At 39.8% G+C, this 14,540-nt stretch overlaps 1 protein-coding gene across 1 annotated transcript in view; it reads left to right on the top strand.

Annotated features, from left to right (window-relative positions):
* Nucleotides 1–14,540, top strand: part of WDR17 (WD repeat domain 17) — a 62,896-nt gene extending 48,356 nt beyond the window's left edge. The window contains exons 18-30 of the mRNA XM_015408144.1: nucleotides 1,037–1,101; nucleotides 1,654–1,786; nucleotides 2,517–2,608; nucleotides 3,686–3,785; nucleotides 6,016–6,155; nucleotides 8,028–8,048; nucleotides 9,211–9,322; nucleotides 10,204–10,345; nucleotides 10,455–10,557; nucleotides 11,627–11,728; nucleotides 12,821–12,919; nucleotides 13,673–13,856; nucleotides 14,421–14,540. Of these exons, the coding sequence (XP_015263630.1) occupies nucleotides 1,037–1,101; nucleotides 1,654–1,786; nucleotides 2,517–2,608; nucleotides 3,686–3,785; nucleotides 6,016–6,155; nucleotides 8,028–8,048; nucleotides 9,211–9,322; nucleotides 10,204–10,345; nucleotides 10,455–10,557; nucleotides 11,627–11,728; nucleotides 12,821–12,919; nucleotides 13,673–13,856; nucleotides 14,421–14,540 (1,413 nt within the window). The remainder of the gene's footprint in view (nucleotides 1–1,036; nucleotides 1,102–1,653; nucleotides 1,787–2,516; nucleotides 2,609–3,685; nucleotides 3,786–6,015; nucleotides 6,156–8,027; nucleotides 8,049–9,210; nucleotides 9,323–10,203; nucleotides 10,346–10,454; nucleotides 10,558–11,626; nucleotides 11,729–12,820; nucleotides 12,920–13,672; nucleotides 13,857–14,420) is intronic.

Genomic DNA, 14,540 nt, shown 5'->3' with positions numbered 1-14,540 from the left:
ATCTCCTCTGGAACCCTTTTTAAAGATGGGAGTGACATTAGCTACTTTCCAGTCCTCAGGAATGGAGGCAGATTGTAATGAAAGACTACATATTTTTGTCAGGAGATCCACAAGTTCACATTTGAGTTCTTTCAGAACTCTCGGATGTATGCCATCCGGGCCTGGTGGTTTATCAATTTTTAAGTTGTCTATCAGTTGTACCTGCATACCCTTTCCTCAACAACAGCTGGGAGTGCTGCTGTCATGGCTACCAGTAGCACCACCACTGTTTATCACCCACATTCTGTTCCCCAAAGATGCTGGGCAGCTGGGAGCATGGGTGCTGGAGCAGTCCCAGAAAACAGATAGCTAAGTGCATGCTGACAGGTGGCAGAGGAGGTGCATGGGCGGAGGTCAGCAGCACTGGGCCCCAACAGAAGCCCTAATTGCTGGCAGCTGCCCCACCTCAGGGCATGCTGATACCAGCCCTGTATCTGAAAGCAGACCTTTGACACTTGCTTATTCTTAGGGCACACATGTCTGCACACATGTACCAAATTGAGTCTTGCGTGAAGTCAAGTTTATTGTATTCAGTAGTAGGTCCTCAGGCAGTCAGTGTCCAACGGCCCCATCTGCCCACCCACCAATTGTATTCAGTAGTAGGCCTTTTATATATGTTAGAACAGAACTACATACTTAGAAGCAGTATCCCCTTTGGGATATCCTCCTTGAGGGAGAGCCAATGTGAGGAATTACAAGAAAGAACTGTAGGGCAGGGGAAATGTTGAATACCCTACCAACTACCCATTTCTTCCTACAAATGTGTCTTCCTCCCTGCCCTGATTTACTATTAATTAGAAGATGTGTGTTCAGCAACCCATTGTTCTGCCCTTCTAATCGCTAGAAAAGAATTCATTCAAAGCAGATTGTATCCATCTATTTGATTTTTTAAAACTAGATGAGATAATTAGAAATGCGGAGTACTTTTCAGAAACTGTCAAATGGCACATCTTTTGCATGTCCTGAGATGGGAATGACATTATATTCTATGTTTTAGTGGGACAAAGCACTCTCAGTTGCACCCGGAGTATCTATGAAATACTGGAAGAAGTTAATGCAAAGGTAAAGGGACAAGCCAGATCAGTATTAGATTGTTGTTTCATTTTTAAAGATTGTATTCTTTTTTATTACTGATGTGTTTGGGGTGAGTTGGGAGGGTTTTGATGCTCTGTGACTAGAAAAGTAAGCAAGTTTGGAAGTATGGTGAAATCCTAATGTCACCTTTGAACAATATAAAGTTTTCAGTCTCCATGGTTAAGAGTTGGAAAGAAACTCCAGAAAGAAACTCCAAAGGCCCTGCTCTCTGTTCCCCATCCATCAACTTCTAAGTATTTCATAAGCACCAACATTTGCAAATTCTGATTAAGAGTAAAAGAAGAATTTGGTAATCTGAGGCAATGCATTAAATATTGCTCATGTGCGTCCATTTTTTGGAATGCTTGGAAAGACAGTGTTTAATTGTAATTTTTTGAAAGCATTTTTTTGGGAAGAATGATAGGTATCTCAGAAAACAGAGTTATAATGATATATATAATCTTGAAGCCTCGGTGATGTTTTATGATTCTAAACAAACTACAAAGAAACTGATAGCGGAGACCTTTTTTTGTTGATTAGGAGAGCTGACCAGTTAATTCAAGAGGAAAACGATGATGTTATTCCATACTGCATAGCTACTGGTGATGTGAAGAAGCTTGTCAAATTTTATACTTCAAGAGGCCAGCTTAAAGAAGCTTTGCTTGTTGCACAGGTACCACTATATGTAATTATCTTAAGCCGGCAAATAAATACTATAGGACAAAGTAAAGTTAGGTATACACTGTTGCCGCTTGTATTAAGGTTGAGGGTGTATAGTTTAAAACATCATGATCTGTTTACTGCTTGTCCCATGAAGATAGACCCAGCAGTGTTTAAGAAATGGTATTATAAAAATTTTACCTGCATATTCATTGGACTGTTCTCTAATTAACTATAGGTAGTTTTTCTACCAGTTTATTTCTGTATGATGGATTCAAAGAGGAATAATTAAAGGAATATCAGCAAAGTTGTTTCTGTTTTTATATGTAGAAAATAATTCCCATCCTGATTGATTAACCAGATGGATAAGTTGCCGAACAAATAATAAAGTTTTCACAGTGCCAGACATCCCTTGCACTGTCATTTGGAAACTTTAATGTGTTTCTCCTGCAATGCTTTCAGGAGCTCTGTCTTCATGTACTGGTACCAAGTGTAGATATTTGATGCCAGATGGCAAGAGGAGAGGATGTGCATTGCCGATCCAGATGTTGTATATTCTTTGCACTATATTTGTCAAAGTGGAAGAGGGCCTCTTTTCTTCTCTTGCAATATGGTTTCTACAAATGACGATGATTAAGCAAATAAACCTAGTAAACTTGGATAGCATTTCCTTTGTGGACAGTAATACCATCAAGAGGAGATGAGTTCATAGGTTTTGGTTGACATTATTTGGTTGTTTCTAGGCAGCATGTGAAGGAAATATGCAAACATCACAGTCTTCAGCATCAAATGGATCTGCACATTTTGAAGGGAACAACATGGAAGATTACAATGAGTGAGTCATGCAGCAAGTTTATTTTTCATATTAACTTATTTTACATATTTTCTGGCTATGTGAAAAATGTATGGTATGCATGGTATTTGGAAATAAGATTTGATACCTTTTGTACTGAAGTTTGAAAGCTTCTGTTTTTCATTTTCCCTATTACATTTCAAAGCAATTTTACATTGCTTCAAGAAAAAGCATATTAACTCATTGGAACAAATGAGTAACTGTACATTACCTGTACGCCCAATTTATTAGTAACACAAATAGGATCTGCTTCAATTTTGCAATGTCATACTTGAGATTTAGAATTTTTATGATAATGGCTGTTTTTGGTAGGCCCACTTTGTCTGTTCATATCTTCTTTTCTCTAGAACCCTTTGGTCTTCTGCTGCTAGTGCAGTTGTGATCAGGGGTAAAAGAGCTGACTCCTTCCTATGGCTCAGTTTGCAGCTTTGCTCCATAGCTGGGGTAGCCCCAGTTGTCTGGCACTGGTACATCAGGGCTTACACCTTGCTCTGTCAGAGAATCCCCTCTGAGTCCCTTATGTAACATACTCTGGGCCTTGTGATCCATTGGGACCAATGCTCCCTCTATGCTGTGGAGTCTTGTGAGCAAAAATTCTGCTTTGTGAGCTGCTGGCACTAAAGTTGTGAGCGAGCGAACTGGCTACTGCATAAATTAGTTTGCTCTGAAGCCATCCTTCCTGAGCTAAGACAAAAATGTGTGAGCTGGAGGCTAAAAAACTGTGAGCAAACTCACACTAACTCAGCTTAGGGGGAACACTGATTGGGATGTAATGTTATAGTATAGTAACCAGAGCAAATTGCTAAGGATGGAGAGGAGGGGAATGCCTAGGATGCAGAGCAGAAGTGGCTGGCCCTGGCCTACTTGTTGGAGGCAGCCACGTTACTGTTACTGTTTTATGTCACCGTGACAAAAGCTGATTTATCTGATTGGCTGCTTCTTCACTAATGATGTGTGATGCTGACTTAACGTTCAATTTTTGAAGACTGGCATATGAACCACATCCAGTACATTTATCTAGTTCTATTTAGTCAAAACACATTATTTTGTTTCCTGCAGACTCCTCCATGAAGTCAGTAAAGAGCTGTCTGAATGGTATTTCCAGGATGGCTGTGCAGTGCAAGCTGCATGTTGCCATTTAGCTGTTGAGAATATTGAGGTAAAGCATTTACTGTTTACCCTTTACTGAAATAGAAACAGTAATTAGTTCTTATTTTGCACAATCCTAGAATGCATTCCATTAAATAAATTGTCGTGCTGTTGTCCACAAATAAATCTGGTTTTTACATCACTGGGGTAGTCAAGATGTTGACCCAATGTACAGCGTAGAATAAAGATACACATTAAAGATGCATTAGCATCTCTAAAAAGACAGGGAAGCCATAATTGGCAGAATTTTAGGATCCTTTTATTTCAGTTTGATCTTTTTATCCTGTTGGTACCAGAGATTTTTACATCACTGAAAGCCAACAGATATTTGATACAATATAAGCTAGAGGCTGCTATGCTCCTCTGTACTCCCCCCCCCCCCGGGGTGCTGTGTACCTCTGCCTCTTTCCAAAGATCTGTACCCTTTCTGTACCCTTTTCACCTGCTTGATCAACATCTAGAACAAAACTTACCTGGGGAAAAAGGACAAAAAGTCTGGTAGGCATTACCCCTTACAGAGAATTGGGGGCAGCCAAGAAAGAAGCTTATTCTCCTCTTTCCTTTCCCACCACTGCAAATAACAGCCTGTGAGATGCAGTAGATGAAAATTCTCTACTATTTTATATGAACCATCAATTATCTCTTTCAAAGCAACTGTCATACAATCTAAATGTTATTTGTTAATTAGCATGTTTTGTACTTGATTGCCTTTACACAATAAGGGATTCATGTTTGAAATGTTCTGTGAAAAGAAACATGAAACCTAAATAAACAGTGAAACATGTAATAGTAATACCCCCATATTCCTTTAGTTATTAACGTTTTAATTTGGCAGGGCCAGCTTGAAGGCTAACTTCTCTGTTGACTGTGCCCAACATTATAACTGAAGCTAAGGCTAATATTCTGTAATTGATTAGGCAAGCGGTATAAAAGAAAAATCCACCTTTAAACATTACCCCTCCTAGATATTGAACTATTGATATTGAGAAGGTATAAACTGATTCTTAGGGGACAATAAGTCTCTTAGGGCTATTTCAGTAAACTACGGTCAGTACAAAGCCAGAATCGAGAAATTATTCTTATGTTTGCTTTTTTATTCCTTTTTTCCAAATTGCCAGTGTTTGTTGATTCCCCGCCCCCCCATCTGTCTACAACTCTTTCTTTCCTTTTCATCCCTTGTCTTTAGTTGAACAGTTCTGAAGAGTAGTGAGTATTGGGTGAAGCTGAAAACATCACCCACAGAGGCAGTAGGAATAATAGATCTTGCAATCATAGATTGCTTCCTTAATGATCTTGCAAAGGGAGGGAGGCAAGTTTGAGGTTTTCCCATCATACTTCTTGTCACATTACATGTTAAGTGAAAGGAGAACGATGGAGATGCAACCCTGCTGGGAGCCACACATTCTCTGTAATGTGTAGATCAGACCTGTAGGGGGTGCATTCATTAATGTAACTTGAAGTTCTAAAAAGTACAGTTTCTGCTGCCATTGCTGCTTTCTTTGTGTGATCTCTGGCTGCTTTTCACCTTAAGACGGTCAGATGAGTAAAAAACTTCTTGTTTTCATGATGTAATCTCCCTCAAATGGGCAATAGCTTGGCTCTTGAATCCAGCTTGCTTTGTTACACAATCTCCCTCCATTACCTTTTGTACTACAATCCCAGTTAGGGTTGCCAAGTCCTTACCTTATGAAGAGCGGGGGAGTCCAGCGCTGGTCACCTGGAAGTGACGCAATCGCGTCGGGCACGTTGGGGGCGGGGCAACAATCATCTGAGGGAAAGCCATAGAGTTTTCCCTCGGATTATTGTGGCCCCGCCCCCAACGTGCCCGACGCGATTACATCACCTTCGGGTAACATGCTGATGCCGGGCATGTCGCGTGCTTTGGGGGTGGGGTTCCCTCCGGGGCCCGGGGGACTTGGCAAGCCTAATCCCAGTCCCTCATGGCTTTCGTCCATGCAGATTCCAGGATCCTAAGCATAGTGCTTTAGGTGATCCTTCCTTCCTTTTTCACCAGCAGAAAAGCTGATTGGATTCAAGCATATTCAGTCAACTTGTTGTTTAGATTTGTGTGTGTGGGGAATTATATAATGAGTCAAGAGGCCCAGCTGTGTGATTGAATAATGCATGTTCTTTTTCACTCTTTAATGTATTCTTGCAAATAAATGTTAGCATGCTCGTCTCAGTGAAATCCTCTGAAGGTGCTTGTGACACTTAATGATATGATTTTCTTATTGAGCAAGCTTGCCATGGCAAACCTGATTCGTGGAAATGAACTGGAGTTGGCAGTCAGTATGGGTACTGTCTTAGGAGAATGTGCAGCACAAGCAACACATTATGCTCTAGAGTTACTAGCAAGAAAATGTATGACTGTAACAACATGGTAAGAACATCTTACTCCAAATAATTTCCCCCCCCTAAGAAACCATAGACATTGTTATAAAACAAAGGACTTCCATAGTTCTAAATTCACCCAACTTTTGTTTATGTACAGATGAATTACTCAGACGTAGATGCTAAACTATGGTAGTGTCTTTAGCATACTATGAGCAGGCCCTTATCACAGAGAAATACCACATGAAGTTAGCAGGAACTCAGTCCAGGAAAGTTCATTCAGCTGATTCCAAGCACTTCAGTTGCTTAGGTATTATCGTGCAAGGGTTGATTTTTTTGAGAGTTCTGTATGTGTTCTGCTTAAATAATTGAGGGTACATCAAACCAAATCTGTTTAATTGCTGTTGCCCTTACTCTTCTATCTATTATACTTCTCCTTGTAGTACTTGGAGCCAATTCACATGAGCACTTTGGGGACTTTTGGGGGTGGGGGACCCTTTTCATATGAATCAGCTAAAGCAAGCATAGATCACTGGTGTGTGCACAGCATATCACATGCCATTCCTGGTGTCACTCTAAGGATGGTATCCAGAAATTGTATTTGTTTTTATTTTGGGTTGAGTTCACATATTCTTTATGCCTTCCTATTGATTTCAATGGGAAACACATTTTCAGCTGCAATTTAATATTTGGCCATTAATTGGAATGAAGTTCTCAGGAATTTCACCTCCTTTGCTCTTATCCGCCAGCTGAAATCCACACAGATAGGAGGAAAATGTCCCTGTTTTATAGGCAATTGACCCATTCTTGCTTGTAGAACAAGTAACAAGGAAATGGGCATGAGTGGGTGTTTCCTCTTTTTCTGAGTTCTCCAAGTAGGGATGTGGCTTTCTAAACGAAAATGAATCATGTGGGGCAAGCAAGGGAAGCTTTGTGAATAAGAGAAAAGTATTGGTAATTTTTAGTTTATGGCAGGGATCTCAAACTTTGTGGAGGGCCTTCCCTAAGGACTTCCTGAGTCATGACAGCAATTGCAACAGCTGACTTTCCTCACTACCATGCATAATAAAGCCAGATAGTTTGCATCCATTTTCCCCACAACACAGCAAACTGATCAGATTTAAAGGAGATGTACAGATCTATGTAGGATCACAGCTGTTAAGGTCTATACAAGAGACACCCAAGAAAAGCAAATGTGTGTGTGGGGTTTTTGCCCATTTAACTGCATTTTCTTCCCTTGTGCTTAAAACTGACCCAAGTGGGATGCTTGCAGCCTACTGGATTTCATTTACTAGATTGTGATGAGACTGTGATTCTTCAGCTCTAAACATGGTGCATGCTGGTATGGCTGTGGAGATCCATTCTTATTTATTAATCATCCATAGCCCCTTTCCCTTGTTGCAAATGCTGTGCTTGTGGTATCTGACTACATAGAGGCAGAACAATGTCCAGAATGAATAAAGAAGAAATACTGCCATATTTTACAACTTTGCCCTTGTTTCCTGGTATGAGAATGCTATGTTTTCAGCATGTTTCCTTCTTAGTTAGATCTGTTTATTTATTTTACAGTTTGTAGGCCTGTTGTAGACTGAAAATGAGAATCTTTATATGGCATTCAGGCTGTTCTAATAAGACAAAAGACAGTATGTTTTTTTATTGAAGGCTACAGTCTCAAAGGTAGATTTAAAAAAAAAATGGGTGTGTTGAAGTTGTGGCAATACAATTTGCATGTTTGAAAACCAAACCAACCATTGATGTTTGTGTCAGACCTGAAATGATCAGGGTAGTGATTAGGTGAGTTGTGTGTGTTCTGTTTCTGCTTATTTTCATCCTGTTTTCTCTTGCTCCTGCCTCCCTGCTCCCAATTTGCCTTGTGTTGGTTCATTTTTGAATTCATTGCAATCTGAATATCTTTTTAAAGCTTTCCATCCCTTGGATACAGGTACTTACTTGTTTCTAGATACATTCTTATCAGCCTTCTTCAAAGCATCAGGTTGGATCCAACCAGGTTTCCCACAGCTGAATAGAGGAGGTTGTCCCCTTTGACCACCAAAAAGGCCATGCTGGGGGGGTCCTGGGACCTGCATGGACAAAAGCCATGTGGGGCAGGGACTGTAGTAAGAATGAGAATTAAATGAGATTGCTTGGAAAAGATGGCTGGATTCAACCCATGCTCTTTATAGTTAGATTAAAAGGCCTTTGTTGGCTTTCTAACAGAGTAAAATATTTTTGCATGATTTTTATAGTATCCTAGTAGAATAGGTTTCTGGAGAAACAGAATAGTATGGATTTCTGATAAGTTTTGCAAGTAAAAAGTAAAGACATTTCCTTAAGACAACTGTGGGCATTTGTGTGTGTGTGTGTGTGTTGGGACATTATGATTATCTTGATGCATGTTATCTATTCCTTTGCTTGCCAGATGACTTACTAATTGATGGCGTTACGCCCAACCTTTCCCCCCCAAGAAGACAGGTGGAACTCTCTGAGACTGAAAACAGTTATTTTAAAAATACAATGAAAGATAGGTTTTCTGCTTTGAATAATAAATTCACTTGACCAAGATTCTTGTTTGCAAAATTTTAGATTTCACCAAAGCATGTTCAGATCACCGCTCTTTGCTAATACCTTAGGAATTTGGTGTGCACAATATTAGCATGCTTTTCCACATCGGCACTAAATAGTCTTAGCCTGTTCTCTCATTTCTGTACTGTAGTGTCTCCTACTTTACTGTTACTAGAGCTGATTGCAACACTCAAAATTGCTTCATTTTACCTAATTTTACAGCTCATTAATGAGATAGGAGAGGAAGAAGAAGCAACTATGCAATCTTAACTCTGACATTGCTTTCCCACCTTTACATATTTCTAAGCGACTGTGGCCCTGACCTGGATAGCCCAGGAAGTGAAACAGGGTCAGCCCTGGCTAGTATTTGGATGGGAGACCTCCAAGGAATACCAGGGTCGTGACACAGAGGCAGGCAATGGCAAACCACCTCTGAACTTCTCTTGCCTTGAAAACCCTACAGAGTCACCATAAGTCAGCTGTGACTTGAAGACACTTTTCACCACCAAGCGACTTTGACCTCTTCCTGTTGTTTCCCACAGGGATTTAGCTGCAGATCTTCTCATGATGGTTCCTAATAATGAGCTACATTTAGTAAAGCTGTGTGCTTTCTATCCTGGAGGCACAGCAGAGATAAATGACCTACATGAAAAGGTATGTTTAAAAGGCCAACGCTCTCTTAATTATTTATGTAGATAGCAGAGGTTGTTTTACATTTATTTAACATCTCATATAAATGGGATAAAACTCTCTACCTGTTCTAATCATGATCTTGTTTGTTAATTCTGCCTCTCTGTTTTTCATATTTGCTATGTGAGCTGTGTGTGTGCTGGGAGATAAAGGTATTGGATAGGTTGATCATTTCTCTCTTATAGAAGAAAAGGTACCTATATAGGGATGGTGTTATGTGCATAACTGAGAGATGCTGAATTATGATTTTACAGTTTTAGTGTAATTACATCAGTATGAAAAATTTTCATGTTGGCTTCATAGCACTACAGTTTCCTGAAGCAAAGGCTACTGTAGCTTTGAACAGTGGGGTTGATCCAGTCAAGTGCAGACTTAGCAGCTAGGCTCAGTGAAGACCCACAAGACTCAACAGAATCCTGTTCTCTTTCTCTCTGCCAACTTGAATACAACAGCATGCATATAAGCATTACAGGAAGTCTGTGTGCCTCCCATGTCTCCACTCAACACACACCCTCTCTCTCTTTGTTTACTGCAACATGAAAATTACTTGTACTCATCAGCATGACTAACTTGCACAGCACAGAGGTGAAGGTATAGATGAAATTACACAGCACAGAGATGAAGTTGCACACAGCCTGTCTGTTCCCTGCAATGCCTGCTTGTGTTCTGTTCACTCACGTTGGTTGATGGAAGATGAGCCCTGCAAGACTTCTCCATTGGCTGGCACTGTTTTCCTGTTCAACTGGATCCAGTCTCTGTTGTGCACCATGCCAACTTTGTACCTTGCAATGGAATTACTTTTTACAAACAACATTTATTTCTTTTGTAAATGTTTTCTTTTTCAGTGCAGCCTACCAGATGTAGAAGAATGTACGCAGTTAGCACAAACCGCTGAGACAGAAGGAAATACATTTGAGTCAATAAAGTATTATTTGTTAACTACAGAACCAGAAAAAGCACTTCCTATAGGCATTCAGTATGTCAAAGGTAGGGTTCTAAATAATGGGTTTGTTTTTTTTTGTCCCCTACATTCATTTGCTTGGTTTCTCTGTCCTGCAGTAGTTGAGTTTTTTGTTTCCATTTATTATATTCCCAGAACAAATCAGTAGCTCCGATTGGACCCTTGACTCAGTCTGCCCGTTTCTTGATCTTCTAAGTTATATACGCACAGAGAGACTGTTGCTGCATAAATGTAGCGAGTAAGTATACATCTCTCTATAGCTAAGTAAGCAAATCTCAGCTATTTTTATTATTTGATCTAAACGTTTGTCTCCTAAAAGTGAAGAAATAGGCCTCTTTCTGGGATGTAACTCGCACCAGAGTTACAGTTGTTTGTTTGAAAATAAATAAGTTTCTTTGGCTTGTTTTTTTTAAAGTTTTAAAATAAAAAAACTAAATAGAATTTTTTTAAAAATTAGATGAGCAGTAAAACTTGGCAGACACCCGGGGACCTCTATTGATTAAGGGCGTTTATTTAAGCCAGCCATTTATCAGCTGTATGGCTGGGGGTCACGAGAAAGGTGCTCCCATGGTGCTGGGTAGCATTCAGCTGAACCCTAGCTGGAATATGGCATGGGGGGGCAGTGCTGGTTCTGAGCACAGTTCTGAACAGGAAATAAATAAGGTGCCACTTTAAAAAAAAAAATTTCTCTCCACTCTCATTTGCTATTTGCTAATTTGCTAATAAAAAATGAATAAGTAAACTGCATTTCCTCTCTTTCAAAACTAGTATTAAAAAACTGAAGAAATACTTAAGTAGCTCTGACATAACCATAATGAATCTAAACAATTGGAGATGACCAATACAGAACTTTTGTTTGTAGATGTGGCGACATATTTATTTGTAGTTGTCAAGAATATTTCTGATGAAACAGCACTTTTATGCAGTTATCAACTTAGAATTCTTCATAACAAAATACATTGGCAAATTAGGATGTGTTCAGTTGTGCTGACTTCAGATAGGCTTCTGAGCCTTCTTTCTACAGACTTCCATAAAAATAGTGTCAGTACACAGAGACATTCATTCATCTTTGCCAAGTCTGAGAAAACCTGCTTGATGTTTGCTGTGTGTCTTCTGAAAACAGGAAAACAAAACTTTGCTCAGCCATATTTCTTTTCCTGATTTTTTTTGTGGGAAACAGGAAAACAGTATCTGTTTACCTGTCTAAGTGGCATGGGGTATTTGAATGTGTGTTAATAATCCTCTTGCAAAACTAATGGTGCAAAAAATAGAAACACTTATTTTTTATTAATGCAATTTTATTTCAGACTTCGAAATGAATTGTTAATATTGTGTGGCTATATTGGTGCTCTGCTGGCTATTAGAAGACAGTACACTAGTATTGTTCCTGCACTTTATGAATATACAAGGTAACAGCCTTTGTTTCTTTAACTGTTGCCTCAAAAAGTCTCAGCTGGGATTATGATGAGCTTTTATGTATCCTGTTTTCCCAAAGTTAATTATTCTGGAATCCCAGTCTGCCAATTAATGCAAAAACAATTTTCACAAAGTACCAGTGGATGTCCCATTAGGTTTTGAAAATTTGTAAATCCTTTTGAAATGTGCCTAATCTAGCTCAGAAGCACTTTTAACCAATTTAACAGTAGTTACAAGTTCTGTGCAGTGGCCATTTGACTTAACCGGGGCTTAGCATCATTACTAGGGCTGTAGCCAGTGGTGGGGCTTTAGGGACTGAGCCTCCCCATGATTAGGGCAGAGCCCCACCATGGTTAAAGCTTTCCTCTCTCCCCCGTCTTTGCCAACCAGTGGGATAGGCTGACAGCTCTCCAAGAGTGATGTTGCTAGTGATGTCATCATGGAGGGGGGCACAATGCCACCCCAAAAGTCCAAGGCCCCCTCCTGGTGAATATCCTGACTACAGGGTTGATCTGTATACAAAAAACAAATTACGTTCCTCATGGGGGAGGGGGACTTGGGTTTCCCACCTTAATACTTGACAGTAATTGGTATTTTTTTAACCTTGTTGAATGTAGTACTTTATGGTAGAGTCATAGTTTGTTTAGATGAAATTGAAAGATGGCTGCTGAAGATGGTTTGCTCTGAGTAATGGAAGAGCATTATTGGGGTGTGCAGGTAGTCAAGATCAGCTGTTCTACAACACAATCTAGGACATCAACATCAAGTATTTTTCCTTAGGTTTGTGGGCACCTAACTCCCGTTTCCCTGGTTTATGGAGAACTTTGATCAGAACAGATGACCAAAGCGTAAGGGGTTCTTGGCTCATAGTGAGGTTTGCTAATTGTGAGAGTTTGTTATTATTAACTTCTCATAATTATGAATATAATTTTTCTTGGTGGCTATGAGATTTGCCAAGTGTTCCCCAACAAAGAGGTATTACTTGGAGTATGATTAGTATTATGCTAGTAACTGAAACAGACTCCACCATACAGAGCTAGAATATATGACAATGTTTCGAAACTTGTTACTGCATTTTTTTTCAGCCAGCTTTTAAAAAGACGGGAGGTGTGTGTACCCTTGAAAATTGAGCAACTCTCTGAGGAACTTGATGCTTGGAGAGCTTGTACTCAGTCATTAAACAAGTAAGTGTACGTTTTTTTAAAAAAGTGGATATTGTGAATTCCGTGATTCTCTCCTTCAATAGGGGATGAATGTAGCAGGAATTCTGTGAAAATTTAGATGCTATTTTTTAATTTTATGTTTTAATTTATTTTTTGGGATTTTTATCCTGTCCTACCCCGCAAGTAGGCTCAGGGCAGCTAACAACGTGACATAGAACAATATAAATAAATATCAGTATTAATAAAATCATAGAAAGTTCAAATAACTAATCTAAAGTCTAATAGCAGCACAGTGAATGATTCCAATCTAAAAACCAGTAAGCGCATGCCAGGAGGGCAGGAAAGCATTTCGATGGAAACTGACGCCAATCCTAGTATCCAAGATGTAGATAGCACCAGAAGGCACTCAAAGCATGCTTACACAGGGCGCTTAGAACAGAGCACTTATGGCAGGGAAAGCCAATGTTATTTGACATCCTCTGCCTCAACCAAAGGCCTGGTGGAACAGCTCCGTTTTACAGGCCCCGCAGAATTGCGATAAATCCCACAGGTCCCTGATCTCAATCAGGAGCATGTTCCACCAGGCCGGGGCCAGAGCCAAAAAAGCCATGGCCCTGGTCGAGGGAAGACAGGTGTCTTTTGGGCCAGGGACTACTAAACAGTGTTGGTCTGAAGAATGCAAGGCTCTTTAGGGCACATTTGGCGAGAGACAGTCATTGGGTTGGCATTACTAGAATTCTATAGCAAAATACACATCATGTTTTTCTCTCACAGATCTACTGAAGAATTACCATGTACACCTCCATCTGAATTACAACAAGAGGTTTATGCAACATTAGTATCTCGAATAAAAGAAGAACCTCTGAAAGGAATGATAGGACCAGATTATGTTACAGGCTCTAACCTTCCTAGTCATTCAGATATTCATGTCTCTTGCTTGACTGGATTAAGGATACAGGTACTAGTTAATAGAACCAGGTTATTTGTAAAACCTTTACAAAAAGGGTTAGTATTTGCAATAAACAGTGGTGTTGCTGGGTTCTGGATTCCAGGGCTAAAATTACTAATCTCAGCTGCTCATAATGCTCACTATTAATACAAAGATGAGTGTTACAGCTCTGAGTTCTTCTCTTGTTCAAGTTGTACATCTGAAACAAATAAGAGCTACTCTCCCAGACCCCCATTGCCTTGCAGCTGTGGAGATTCTTTTGAGCTAGCATACTCTTTTAGAGAGAGAGGGGCAGGGAGAGAGAGAGAGAGATGGCTGAAGGGTCTGTAATAATAAAGGATTGGTGGTGGGGAAATTGGCACAGGAATGATGCTGTGAAGAGGGTGGGAGCCAGTTTCTTCCTCTATTATTAATGTAATCTTCAGGTGAAATATGGGCTTTTTAGCCATTTATATTCATTTTGGATAAGGACAAGGAAAGGACTTTACTTTTGTTATAATAGTTCTTGTCTCACAGTACTGTAAATGAAATGTATATTTTTCTCTGTATGTTCATATTTCCTTCATTGTTCAGGGTCCAGTGTTTTTTCTTGAAGATGGAAAGTCTGCTATTTCACTGAATGATGCATTAATGTGGGCAAAAGTGAATCCCTTCTCTCCCTTGGGAACAGGAATACGGCTCAACCCATTCTGA

This window comes from Gekko japonicus, unplaced genomic scaffold (assembly GCF_001447785.1).
Source record: "Gekko japonicus isolate JY-2015 unplaced genomic scaffold, Gekko_japonicus_V1.1 scaffold109, whole genome shotgun sequence".
Lineage (NCBI taxonomy): Eukaryota > Metazoa > Chordata > Lepidosauria > Squamata > Gekkonidae > Gekko > Gekko japonicus.
The sequence above is the reverse complement of the archived record's forward strand: the minus strand, read 5'-3'. Positions and strand labels throughout refer to the sequence as shown.